The following is a 14,399-nucleotide window of genomic DNA, read 5'->3' as shown; positions in this document are numbered from 1 at the left end:
GCATTGGGCCACTTTCGAGCGACGGGAGTAGCACTTTTACAATCGTTGGCCTTATGACCAACTCCTTGGCACCGGTGGCAAATTAACTTACTACATTCGCCAAAGTGATGTTTGTTGCATTTGTTGCAAAGAGGTAGGTTCCCGGCATAACCTTTCTTGCCGTCGGAGGTGTAAGGCTTCTTAGCAAAGTTGTTGTTGCTTGATTGGGAGGGTTCCCACTTTCTTTTGTTGCCGCCCGATTTATCCTCGGCCTTAGGTGCCGGAACTACGATTTCGTCAACCGTTTCAATTAGTTGGCGAGCCATGTTCATAGCGGCTTGATGAGTAGTGGGTTTGGATGACATCACCCCTTGTTTGATGCTTTTTGGAAGACCGAGCATGTAGAGCTCAATCCTTTGAGATTCGGGGTTAACAAGATTAGGACACATCAAGGATAGTTCGGCGAAACGTTGATTATAAGCTTTAAGATCGTTTCCGACCGCTTTCAAAGCTCTTAGTTCTTCCTCAAGCTTTCGGGTTTCTTCGCGCGGAAAGTATTCAACAATCATCTTTTCCTTTAGATCGGCCCAAGAGAGGGCATGAGCTTCATCGGTACCCACCGATTGAACATAGGTGTTCCACCATGTTAGAGCAATTCCGGAGAAAGTGTGAGTGGAGTATTTGACCTTGTCTTGGTCCCGACAACCGCTTATGCTAAAGACGGCTTCCGTTTGCTCAAACCATCGGGTGAGCACGACCGGTCCCCCGGTTCCATCAAAAGTGTGAGGTTTGCACCCCATGAAAGCTTTATAGGAGCATCCCTCGTTTGAGTTTCCGGCTCCATTGTTGTTGTTGTTGTTGTTGTTGTTGTGGTTGTTATTATTATTGTTGTTGGATGAGTGACCGGCCATGGCCGCATCTACGGCGGTAGCTATCATCCGTTCGAGAGCTTGTTCGGGAGTTTCATTGCGGCGTACACGACGAGGAGCCATTGTTCCTTCAAGACACAAGAATATCATTGATTAGTATTCTCAATAATACTAACCGTGATATAGAATAAAGATAAAGAGAAGTTTGTTTTTTTTTTTTTTTTTTTTTTTTTTTTTTTTTTTCTCGACTCGCCTTAAATTCTTTATGTCATAATGTCGGAACGTTCATACGAGTCACCGTAATATAATCCCGGAAATTATATTACCCTGATTCATATGTGCATTCGACATCATTTCATATAGTCAAGGTGGCGTGTCAATCAAATTAAACAACGTGAGATTAAGATGAACTAAGAGTAGATATGAGTAGAAACGTTCGAGTATAAATGCACAAGTAGTCAAGTAATTCCTACTTCAAGTCTATATGCCGGTTGTAGTCTAGACTCATTAATGTACCCTATGACTCGGGGTTGACACCAATGAACTCTAAATCCCTACAACCAACGCTCTGATACCATCTGTAGCGACCCGACCAAATCATGTTTGACGGCGCCGTCTACTTAGGTCCCGTTACGTGGTCATAAGTCTTTAAGACAAAGTTTGACCAAAATATGTCGCCTTCATTTCAAAATAAAGATTGTTCCCAAAGTTTACAAGAATTGTTCAACCAATAGTTAAGTTACAACGTTATAATACGAATGAAATCTAGGCGACACGGTTTAAAGTAAAGTCAAAAGACGCTCCATGAAATGCACATATACTCGACATCCAATGCAAGTATCAAATAATGAGCGGAAGCATGTATCATGTATCGTTCAAGGACCTGAGAAAAACATAGAAATCTGTCAACGAAAACGTTGGTGAAATCATAGGTTTAAGTAAGTAAGTACAAGTGAACCACAAGATTTGCATCAATGAAATAATAGTAATACATTCCAAAAGTTTGTTTCACGAGCACCCAATTATCAATGCTTAACATTTCCTTCCATTGAACCCCATCACTTAGTGCTAGAACATACACTGTTTCTCGAAAATATATTTCATTCGTAAACGGTAGCGAACCGTTTGAATGAGGGTTTGTCAAACCCATATGGATCCATACAACATAAGTTCTCGCTTACACCCGGCAAGTGTAACTAATGATAATCGAATTGAGGATTTTGTTCTAAACTCGTATGTAGAATGTTTGTTTTTCCTGTACTTGTGTTCACTTAGTAAAGAAATGTTTATGTTTTCTCATCCCAAATGTAAGTTCAAAAAGAGTAAAAGTGGGACTATGATCTCACCTTGAGTGCACGAGTAGTAAAGTACTTCGACAAGTAAACGTGTGCAAAGAACAATGCTAGTCTTGACCTAAACAATAGGTTGTATCAATAACGGTAAACACGATAGGTCAAAGATGTTCAATTAGTCCTATGGCTCGTTACGACTCGATTATTTAGCATGTGAAATCAAATTGCCAAGTTTCATGCAAGATACAAGTATATAAATAAGTTAGGAAGGTTGCATAATCATTTGGTTAAGTTTGACAAAAAGTCAAACTTTGGTCGGTCAAAGTCAACGAAAGTCAACACGTTCGGGTCGTGTCCCGAACTATTTTTCTGAGGTTTTTAATCATATATGAGTATGTTAGAACAAATTTCATGTGAATCGGAGGTCCGTAGTATGCCAAACATTTTTCGTAATTTGGACATGGTGGTCAGAGCCTGACCAAGGCTTATGTCGCACCGCGACATGGTCTGGCCGCGCCGCGGCATTGGCCGTGCGCTGGTACCTGGTCAGTCTCAATTGTTCAAGTCCCAAATCAAAACTCTTTCAAGCATAAATTACAAACCGCTAACATTTAGAACTCGCACCTTATATCGTTGGAAAGGTAATTTGACAAAGAACACAACTAAACACATTTCATCAATCAATCTACCTATTATAACAACCAAAATCGCATCTAATGCTCAACATTAATCGCATACAAGTTCATAAATGCAATTCAATGATTCGGGCAACCAATTTACATGAATGATATGCCGTTTCGAAGGTAATCAAGCATACATTCTAACTAAACACTTACCAACCATAATCCATGGCATTCAATGCATCAAAAGTCCATTTCAAGTTCATCAAACCCTAACCCAATTTCACCAAAATCATAAATCGAGTTCATGAACTTTTCTAAAGCAACCTACACATCAAATTGAAGCTAGTGATACTAGTAACACAATTAAAACATCAACTTTTAACATCTAACAACATATGATCATCCAAAATTCAAGAATAACACACCAAAATTCAAGTTCATGCTAGTTACACTAAAACAACGAGATCGAGCATATAAATCATATATTCATGTTAGACTTGAGCCATAGACACTAATTAACACTTTTATAAGTTAAAAACATCAAGAACACAAAATCTAGTGATTTTAGAAAGTTACCCAAATGAGATGAAGTTGGTACCAAAACGAAGAGGATGAAGAGAGGATCACGAATATGTAATTTATTTTGTTGTAAGCCTCCTAGATCGAATTTAGATGATGATTGAATGAATATGGTTTTGGGTGTGTGTGTTCTTGCTAGAGAGAAAGAGAGAGAGATGAAGATGAAATGAATGGGTGAAAGGGGTTTGACCCTTTGACCTAGTCAAGGGTTTGATCCCTTGTCAAGTTTAGTCCCTCAACTTTCGCTCGGGTGCGGGAATTACCTAAACGAGATAATTTAAAACGCGTATCAACGGGAGATGTTATAAACATATAACGGACTTTATATTAGTATAACGGAAAAATAAATGGAAAAAGGCGGGATGTTACAAACACCAAGAAACTCAAAAGGGATTTGAGTGATTCCTACTTATGGCATTGTTGCCTTGGTCACATAAACAAGAACCGAATGCATACACTTCAAAATAATGGACTTTTGAAATCAAATGATCTAGACTCGTTTGATGTATGTGAATCTTGTTTACAAGGCAAAATGACTAAAGCATCTTTCAAAGGAACCTATGAAAGGGCTAAAGACTTATTGGGCTTAATACATTCGGATGTATGTGGACCCTTTAAGCCCATAACTAGGAATGGTGAAAGATACTTCGTCACTTTCATTGATGACTTTAGTCGTTTCGGATATGTCTACTTATTAAGACACAAGGACGAAACTTTTGAAGCATTCAAGGAATATCAAAACGAAGTACAAAATCAACTAAATAAGACAATCAAGGTACTTCGTACCGATAGAGGAGGTGAATACCTAAGCGATGCTTTCCAAGATCATCTTAGAAGTTGTGGGATTATCTCGCAACTTACTCCACCCGGGACACCACAACTTAATGGAGTTTTCGAAAGGAGGAACCAAACCCTAATGGATATGGTTCGATCTATGATGGCTAGAAGCTCGTTACCTCTATCATTTTGGGGTTATTGTCTATGCTCCGCAGCTCGTATTTTAAATATGGCCCCAACCAAGAAAGTGGAACGAACACCTCATGAGATATGGTTTGGAAAACCTCCATCTCTATCATACTTAAAGGTATGGGGATGTGAAGCTTATCCTAAGCGTTACGTCCCTAATAAGTTGAATGCTCGATCCACGAAGTGTATCTTCATAGGATATCCCAAGGATGATATGGGATACTATTTCTATGATCCAACCGTGCAAAATGTATTTGTTGCTCGAAAGGCTGAATTCCTTGAAACTAAGTTCCTAATAGAAGGAAATAGTGAAAGGAAGATTGATCTTGAAGAGGTTCAAGATCAAGTAGATGACACCCAATTGGTTGACACTAGTACTCAACATGAAAATGTTGAGAGTGATCTAATGGATGATCAAAATACACAAGACGTTCGCAGATCTGGTAGGATCAGTAATCCTCCTGAGAGATATAGGTTTCTCATGGATGGTTGCTACGTGGTTGATTTGGATGAACCAACAAACTACCAAGATGCTTTATCAAGGATTGATAAAGATAAATAGCAGGAAGCCATGAACGCTGAGATGCAATCCATGTATGACAACCAAATTTGGGAACTTGTTGAACAATCTACTGGCTCAAGGCTAGTTGATTGTAAATGGCTTTTCAAAATGAAAACCAACATACATGGAAACTTGGATACATATAAAGCTAGACTTGTAGCAAAAGGTTTCACTCAAACTCAAGGGGTTGACTATGATGAAACTTTTTCGCCTGTGGCAATGCTAAAGTCTATTAGGATATTACTTGCCATTGCTGCTCATTATGATTATGAAATATGGCAGATGGATGTCAAGACCGCTTTCCTAAACGGACATCTTGAGGAAGATGTCTATATGGTTCAGCCTGAGGGTTTTGTTGATCCGAAATATCCTAAAAAGGTATGCAAGTTAAAGAAGTCAATCTACGGATTGAAACAAGCATCTAGAATGTGGAATCATCGTTTTAATGAGGAGGCCAAGAAATTTAGCTTCATTAAAAATGGTGATGAAGCTTGTGTATACAAGAAAGCTAGTGGGAGCACAATCATGTTCCTTGTACTATATGTGGATGATATATTGTTATTTGGAAACGATATTTCGGCAATGCAAGGAGTTAAAACTTGGTTAAGTAAATGCTTCTCCATTAAGGATCTTGGAGAAGCACAATACGTTTTGGGGATTGTGATCTACAGGGATAGATCCAAGAAACTGATAGGTTTGAATCAAAGTGCATACATTGAAAAGATCTTGAAAAGGTTCAAGATGGACAACTCTAAGAAAGGTTTGGTACCTATTCAAAAGGGAACACTTCTCAGTTCATCTCAGTGCCCTACCACGAAAGATGAACAAGAGAGAATGAAGAAAGTCTCATACGCATCTGCTATTGGGTCAATCATGTATGCAATGATATGCACTAGACCGGATGTGTCATGCGCTCTTAGCTTGACAAGTAGATACCAGAATAACCCAGGAAAAATTCATTGGATTGCTGTCAAAAGTATATTGAAATACCTTAGGAGGACTAAGGATATGTTTCTAATATATGGGTCTGGTGAGGAGGAACTCGCTGTAAAAGGTTACGTGGACGCGAGTTTCCAAACTGATCGAGATGATTCTCGATCACAATCCGGTTATGTCTTCACGTTAAATGGAGGTGCGGTCTCTTGGAAGAGTTTAAAACAGGATGTTGTTGCATTATCCACTACAGAGTCGGAGTACATTGCCGCCTCATTGGTAGCTCAGGAAGCTGCATGGATGAAGAAATTCATCGACGACTTAGGAGTAGTCCCTTCCATTCAGGACCCTCTTGAGATCTTTTGTGACAACGAGGGTGCGATTGCTCAAATCAAGGAACCTCGTGCTCACCAAAAGACCCGTCACATTGAGCGGTGATTCAACTACATAAGGGATGAAGTTGAAAAGGGAAAGATATGTATTCGCAAAGTTCACACAGATCTTAATATAGCGGATCCACTCACGAAGCTCTTACATGGTGCAAAACATCAAGGGCATGTTAGTGCATTAGGGCTTCGATATTCTAGTGATTGGTTGTGATCTGTTTTAAGTATTGTAACGGAACGAAATTGTTCAAAATCATTAATATAATTATGGCATTAATTTATTTTGAGTTATGTTCCTATTTGCATATTTTATCCATGAATAAGTAATTATTCTAAATTCCGTAGTCGATCACATTTGTGGGAACAAGTGTGAGGTTTAGACTATTATGAACTTGGATTGGTATATATTCACGGGATGAATGTGGGGCAAGGTTGCAACCAAGGTTCATAGATATTTGTGGGACACGAATATTGGAAGACCCGCTCTCAAGACTTACAAAATGGAGCCTTTGTGGTTGATCACATGTAATCTTGAGTAAAGGCGAATATCATTGTATCCTCCGACCTGAGATACATATTAGGTTCGGATATTTATCAAGTATTGTACCTTGATTCTTTCCTTCGCTATTCTGAAATATGGTAGTTCATAAGGAAGAGTTCAGGTATAATACAAAGTAAATATTTAGGACGTGTGTAGTCAAGATGGAATTTGTCCCTCTTATTCGTTGAGAGTCAGATGTCTAAGGCCTGATAAAGTTAAATCTAAAAGAGAGTGATCATTCTGTATCTCTTGGAATTAACATGACATCTAGGACGAAAGGATATAATGAAAAGATTCACCTATTCATATTCGAGATGGGAACTCGAAAGGGATGATGTTATTGAATGGCACAAAGTCATAACATATTGGGGGTGATGGACGGTCGTTAGGTGGTATCCATCACTTGCATTAATTTCTTATGTTTCTCGTGCAAGTGGGAGATTGAAGGTATTTCATATGCCCGAGAGACATATTAAATTAATGTGGCTAATGTGTTATGATCCAAGTCGGGTCATACCCAATAACAAGCTTACCAACACTTTATATGTATTTAATCTTAACGACTGGATTGTTAAATAAATACGCGACACTTGAACTTTAGGAAATCAGTTTTCTGAAATGTTATTACTTGAAACAAATTATTTGGATAATTTGTATTTAATTATTTATAGGTTTAAATAATTATGTTGTGTTATATTTTATAAAACTTGGTTTATAAAATAAGTGATTTAACAAATGCATACTTTATATAACAAGTTTTATATAATTACAAAGTATTTTATAACAAGTTTTATAAGATATAAACCTTGTTATATAATTAATAGTGTGCAGATTTTGGAGTCTCCAAGGAGACACCCATGCTTTGGTTTGTCACTTTTAAGATAGCACAACTCCTTAGGTACATGCTTAAGTAGTCTACCAAGGTCTTGACTCAAGTAAGACATGCAATACACATCAAAAGATCAAAGAAAAACTGCACAAAATTCAGCTTCTTTGCTGCCTGCTGCCGTGGCCTTTTGGTGGTTAAAAGGAGTTCAAAATTTGATCTTTGCAAGCTCTAATCAAGTGTCATTAAATCCTAACTAAAGTACTAGGTGTTGGAGGTTGGCTTGGGGTATTATCTCTTGAGGTTTCATAGTTTTGGAACTTACATTCGACATCATCTTTGGAGCCTGCTGCTGTCCAGTTTTTGGGGTGCGAAAGGAGTGGGTTCCAAGCTTAGTTTGCTAGCTCATTAAGGTTCTAAAGCCTAACTATATCAAGGGTGTATTGGTGCATTGTTTCATCATCTTGCAACCTTGTAAACTACCCTCAATTTACTTGAGGAGGTACTACTTCTTCCTTAATCTTATTTGTAAGTATATTTCAAGACTTGATATCCACTTAGAATTCAAATAAATGGTTAAATATATACACTTGTTTTCTTAGTAAATCATGCTTCCGCTTGCTATATATCTTACTAAATTGGTTTAGTAATTATGTTAACATTAAGAACATGTTGTTATATTGAATTCCAACATTTACATGTCACTGATGTGGACCCACTTCTTCCAAATTGGGTTGATGATGACGGAGAGTGTTGTGATTTGGAGAGGGTCGAGTGCAACAAAACTACTGGGCATGTCATAAACTTGTTATTCGGAAACATCATGGGAAGATTAGCAGATGATTTAGGGGATGAAAGGATTTGGCCATTAAACGTGTCTCTTTTTCTTCCTTTTAAAGAGCTGCGAAGTCTCAATTTGTCATATGATCTTCTGGATAATGGAATTGTGAGCACAGGTATAATGTACATCATTGTCTAATTTTCTTTGAGTAATGATCCATATTGATGTGTTATATGTTACACCCATTTCGGTTTGTAAATAATATAATTACCCTCTAACCCGAACCCCTTCAATAATTTTGAGTCTTGCCCTTAGTTTTTTATTCAGCACACCCGCTAATGAGTTAATTAAAAAGGCGTTTTGGTTAATAACCCTAAATTTAATCTCAAACTAATTTAGTCACCAAATATAATTTTCTCCCTTTTGGTTAAGTTATACCAATGTAATTAACCTTAATATATTTATTATCAAAAGATTATAAATATCTTCTCTGATGGTGACAGCACCCATTATTGTCTTAATTACCAGATTAAAGTATACATTAATACAATTACCGAGTAAATTAACTTAATACATTTGTTTTGTTGACATGTGATTTAGATATTTTCGCTTTTCTTATATCATACGTTTCATTTTCCGTATATATATTTGCTTCATTTACTAATTTACTGCTTCCATCTAGCTCTTGGGGAATTTACCTTCTATTGATTTTAAAAACGAGTGAACAGTATTGGTTTGTCTTTGTCTAGCTCATATCAAATGTTAGTATAAGTATATTAACTAGCTTTACTTTATTTAAACCAAAAGCGTTAAAGTAAATTTTGATTTAAGTGTGCCTATAGGTTGATCGACCAAACTGTTCGACGATCAAAGATACATATGCCAATCACAAGCCATTCAACTTTCTATTATTAGAAAACATATTTAGACAACAACAAAACCCAATCCCACATGTATGGGGCATGAAACATATTTAGAAAGTCAACTTTTTGAAACAACGATATAACTTTGTTGTTGCAGGACTTGAAAAGTTGTCGAGTTTGAAAAATCAAGAATCACTTGACCTCGAGTGGAATTATATTACAAATGGGATATTTCCTTCTTTGGGTGCGCTTACTTCACTCAAAATTTTGAATCTTAGTTATAATAACTTTTTTTTTGGTAAAGGGTTATCCCGGCAAATATTATTAAAAATAATAAAAAGAATGAGTACAATGAGAGTTCAATGTTGTAAGCGCGCCTTACAACCAAACAGCAAACCAACTAGACTAAACATAAAATATGCAAAATCTAGACCCCACTACCAAAACAAGATTATGTTATGGCACTTTCCAACACTCCTTCATTACTCGAACAAAGGCTGAATTCCGAAACTTGATAGACAATAACTTCATTCAAACTGTTGAGAAGGTAACTTCATAGAGCTGGTCCACCGAACGAGCCTTTGGCCATATAACCGGTTGTTTCTTTCCTGCCACACGTAGTAAACCAAGGCACCAAAAACGAGTTTAGCAACAACACCACGAGCAACATTGCGGTTCGCATAAGGGATTAGAATTTCCCGAAGATTTTTCCAATCGCTACTCCAGTTTGCAACCGCAACCACATGCGTGAACTTCTTGCATAATTGTTTCGAAACGGGGCAATAAAAAAATAAATGATCATGCGAGTCAGGTTGAGACTTACACAAGGCACACGTCAAATTCACATTCAATTGTAAATTTCGTTCGCATGCCTTTAATTTATCCTGGGTTTTCAACCGTTCTCCCATAAGAAGCCAAACAATAAATGCGTGCCGGGGAATGCATTGGCTATACCAAATCACGCTACACCACGGGATCGTAGGAGCATGGGGACGAATTGTATCCCATACCACGCTAACTGAAAAATCTATCCAATTACCACTACAATCTCGCCATTGAACTATATCAGATTGATCCGTAAGAATGGGAGGCGCAACATCTTGGATAGCATTAAATTCCGTATACCACGTACTCGGCCATGTCAATTCAGAACCATGCATTACATCACACACCTTCTCATTTAAATTGTACCCTTCACGAACAATGTTCCGACGAGAAACAATTTCTACAATAGTCCCGTGAGGGTGCCAACGATCAAATCAAGCATTAGTGGTAGTCCCATTACCAATCTTATGAACAACATGCATATGAATAATGTCTCTAATATTAAGCATTTTCCGCCAACTCCAACTAGCATCATTAGGCATCATCACATCCCAAAAATTATGATTAGCCAAACGGTAAGTGTGCACCCACTTCACCCATAAAGATTGCTTATGGGATAACAGACGCCAAACTGGGAAGATAATAACGCCACATTCCATAGTTTGAGACATCTAATACCGAGACCACCCTCTGTTTTTGGAAGGCATACATCATCCCACTTAACCTTAGCTTTACCACGTTTCATCTCGCCTTGACACCACAAGAAACCCCTTGTCATTTTCTCGATCTCTTTGACTACCGAATCTGGGATAACAAACACCGAGTACCAATACAGTTGCATAGACTCGATCACCGACATAATCAGTTGGACTCGGCCTGCAAATGATAAAAACTTATTTCTCCAGTCATTAATACAATTTTTCACCATCTCAAGCAACGGTTTACAATCACGTATGTGTAATCTTGAGGAAACCAAGGGAACACCCAAATAACGCACATGAAGATGACCCACTTCAAACGACATTAAGCTCAGGATTTGAGTTTTCACGTCATTGTTAACATTAGCAAAGTAACCGGTGCTTTTAGGAATGCTAGGAGTAAGGCCCGAAACTCTCTTGAATTCATCCAACGAATCAAAGACAACTCTTGCGGATACAACATCTGCATGAGTAAATAAGAACAAGTCATCTGCGAAACATAAATTAATGATTTTGAGCCTCTCACACTTTGGGTGATAACGGAAACCTGGCGAACGCCGAATATTCCGTTGTAACATGAGCGAAAGAACTTCCATCACAAGGGTAAATAAATAAGGAGACATTGGGTCTCCCTGCCTAAGATCCCGTTTGCCCTTAAAGTACCCACATAAGTTACCATTAATGCATATCGAGAAGGAAGTAGATGAAACACACTTCATTATCCACTTTATCATTATTTTATGAAAACAAAAATGCCCCAATATGGCCCTCAAAAAACTCCAATCAACCGTGTCATAAGCTTTTTGGATGTCAACCTTGAAAGCACACCGAGGAATCCCACTTTGCAAGTGATAATTCCTCATTAATTCCTGGGTTAATAAGATATTATCAGCTATACGGCGACCCGGAATAAAAGCCGATTGGTTTTCCTGGACAATATCACCCAAGCACGAAGTAATACGGTTCGTAATAATTTTGCTAATGCATTTATAAATAACATTACAGCATGAAATTGGGCGAAAATCATTAACCTTACTTGGGTGCTGAGTTTTCGGCACAAGAGCAATAATCGTGTGGTTCAGTTCCGAAAGCAACTGACCATTAGCAAAGAAAGCTTTAATAGCCGAACAAACATCCTCTCTAACAATATCCCACGCCTCTTTGAAAAACATCGAAGAGTACCCATCTGGCCCCGGCGCTTTATCATTACCAATAATGAACATAGCCTCCCGAACTTCCTGGCTCGTAATTGGTCTCACCATATGAATAGCTTTAACCGAACTAATGCGTGAAGTAAACAATGAATCAGGATCATCGATGCTATCACAGTTGGCTGCCATACCAAGGAATTGTTCATAATGTTGCGTAAAAACATTAGCAACTCCATCACCTTCAACGACATTATCATTATTGTGAAAAATAGCGTGAATATGGTTGCGATTTTTCCTACCTTTAACAACTTTGTGGAAGTAACTAGAGTTTGAATCACCAACTCGAAGCCACTCCACCTTTGCCTTTTGTTTTAAAAAGCGTTCTTCCTCAATCAATGCTTCGTTAAACTCTTGCAATTTGTTTTTCTCAGCTAATCGAAGAGGCACTGAATCAGGATTAACATTTAGAAGAACCTGCGTTGAGTCCAATTCAGCCCTTAGTTTAGTAACTCGATCATGAATATTTCCTTTAGACCACATGAGTTTTCTAAAGGCTTTCTTCATCAATCGAAGTCTTTTAACAACACGAAACATTAGATGACCATGCACCTCAACACCCCAACCATCCTTAACCACCTTTTGAAACGCCTCATTATGAACAACAAAATTGCCAAACTTAAACGGTTTTGGCTTAGAACCACTAACATCGGGCAACTTTAACACCATGGGTCTATGATCAGAAATTCAATAAGGTTGAAAAATAACATAAGCATCCGGGTATTCCCCTATAAACATATGATATTGCTCAATTAATGCATATTCTTAGTCGCAATATCAGTCCCAAATGTTATGATTTTATGTGTATCCGAGTAGTTTTCAGGTTTGTAATTGGTTAAAATATCCAAAGCGTCGAATGAAGTGTTATTATGGATTTTCAATGATATAAAGATCAAAATAAAGATAAAATGGAGATTTCTAATGAGCAACAAAAGACTACAACATCGCGCCTCAAGACTACAAGTTAAAATGATCGAAATCACGAAATCAGCGCGCCTGCACGAAAAAAATCGTAACTAAATCATACGGACTCGAAAAAAGGTGAATCAGGTGTCCAGACGTCCGTAACTCAAAAATCTACAACTTTCATGAAGATGCCTTACGCAAAACGCTTATCTATCTACGCGAAACGCGTAGTTTTTCGACCAGATTTAGATTCCAAGTTCACATGGGGCGGTACACTTTATGATATAAAATTTGTTACTTTCGGCTGGACCAAGAGAACATCTCAGATTCAGATGCAGTTTAACATATAATAATAAATATAAAATATAATAGTAATTAATTTAATCTTAAATCTCATGATTTGAGATTATATAGAAAGAGGTTTGCACCGGTTGAAAAGAGGATACAGAGATAGAAAGCAGAGTGTCAAGAGACATCAACTTACTCACAAATTAATTTCAAGATACTGTCATATTATTTCTTTTACTCCGTATCAATTATTTTAAGTTTCGTATTCCGTATTATTTTTAATTCCAAGTTCAAGTTAGATAGTTTCAATATTGTACGGGTATTATTGTTCGTGTGCACGGGTGCTGTCATTTCCATTTCTTACCATTTCCAATCAATAAATTGAAGCTTTGTTTGTAAGTTGTTCTATTTAAATTTCATTATCGCTACTATCATTATTATTGTTATTATTGTTATTATTGTTATTAGTTGTAGCCTTTTTTGTTACTATCATTTTGCTAGAATTATTATTATTGCCATGTTTATTATTTTATGTTTGCATTTTTACTCCCGTGATTATTATGATTAGTTAGTTTACTCTCGTTTTTACTTAGATGTAGAATCCCTCGATTATGGATTGTTTTCATTTAGAATACTAAAATGTAACTTAGATTTTTTTTAATATTATGCCTAGTTGAAAGAACCATTGTTATATAATTAGATATTTAACCCTATCACTTAATTTATTAGATAAAAATAGCGAAAGTTATTTTTATTGATATAGATTATGCTTTAACACTAAAAGTGATTTAGACAAACTTATGGATAAATTATTGACATCAATTTAGAAATAAGATTCGGTGGTTTGGGTAATATTATAGTTTATATAATCGTGAAATCATAAAAAGGGAAACCGTTATGATTTAAGTTTTGGCGAAAGTCAAAACTAGACTAGGTCTCAATTTAGATAATCGGGGTATAGTTAACTATCTAAAATAAGATCCAATGAAAATTAGATTGAATTTAGTTAGTTAAGATGTTATTTAGATCATTTTAGATATTGTGTTCAATCAAAAGATCCATTATTATATAAATTTAATACTTAATCCCCGTCACATAGTTTATTGAATTGTTTAGCGAAAGTTAAATTGGTGATATATAAAATATGCTTCAACACTATTTGTGATCTAGACAAAACGTAGGATTATATTTCTAACAAAAATATAAGAATATGGATTTGGTGATTGGGTTATATTTATATTTATACAGTCATGAAATTATAAGAAGGGAAACCA

At 36.8% G+C, this 14,399-nt stretch overlaps 1 protein-coding gene across 1 annotated transcript; it reads right to left on the bottom strand.

The window, feature by feature from the left end:
- Window positions 1-9,727: 9,727 nt before the first annotated feature.
- LOC139890431 (uncharacterized) lies at window positions 9,728-10,360 on the bottom strand. Its single transcript, XM_071873310.1, has one exon. The coding sequence runs from the start codon at window positions 10,358-10,360 to the stop codon at window positions 9,728-9,730; it is 633 nt and encodes a 210-aa protein (XP_071729411.1).
- Between the last annotated feature and the right edge of the window lie 4,039 nt (window positions 10,361-14,399).

The sequence above is a fragment of the Rutidosis leptorrhynchoides genome, chromosome 2, assembly GCF_046630445.1.
Source record: "Rutidosis leptorrhynchoides isolate AG116_Rl617_1_P2 chromosome 2, CSIRO_AGI_Rlap_v1, whole genome shotgun sequence".
NCBI lineage: Eukaryota > Viridiplantae > Streptophyta > Magnoliopsida > Asterales > Asteraceae > Rutidosis > Rutidosis leptorrhynchoides.
This window is presented reverse-complemented; position numbering and strand designations above follow the sequence as displayed.

Excerpts from the sequence above, each read along its gene's own strand:
- LOC139890431 (XM_071873310.1), bottom strand. The coding sequence starts at position 10,360 with ATGCATGGTTCTGAATTGACATGGCCGAGTACGTGGTATACGGAATTT.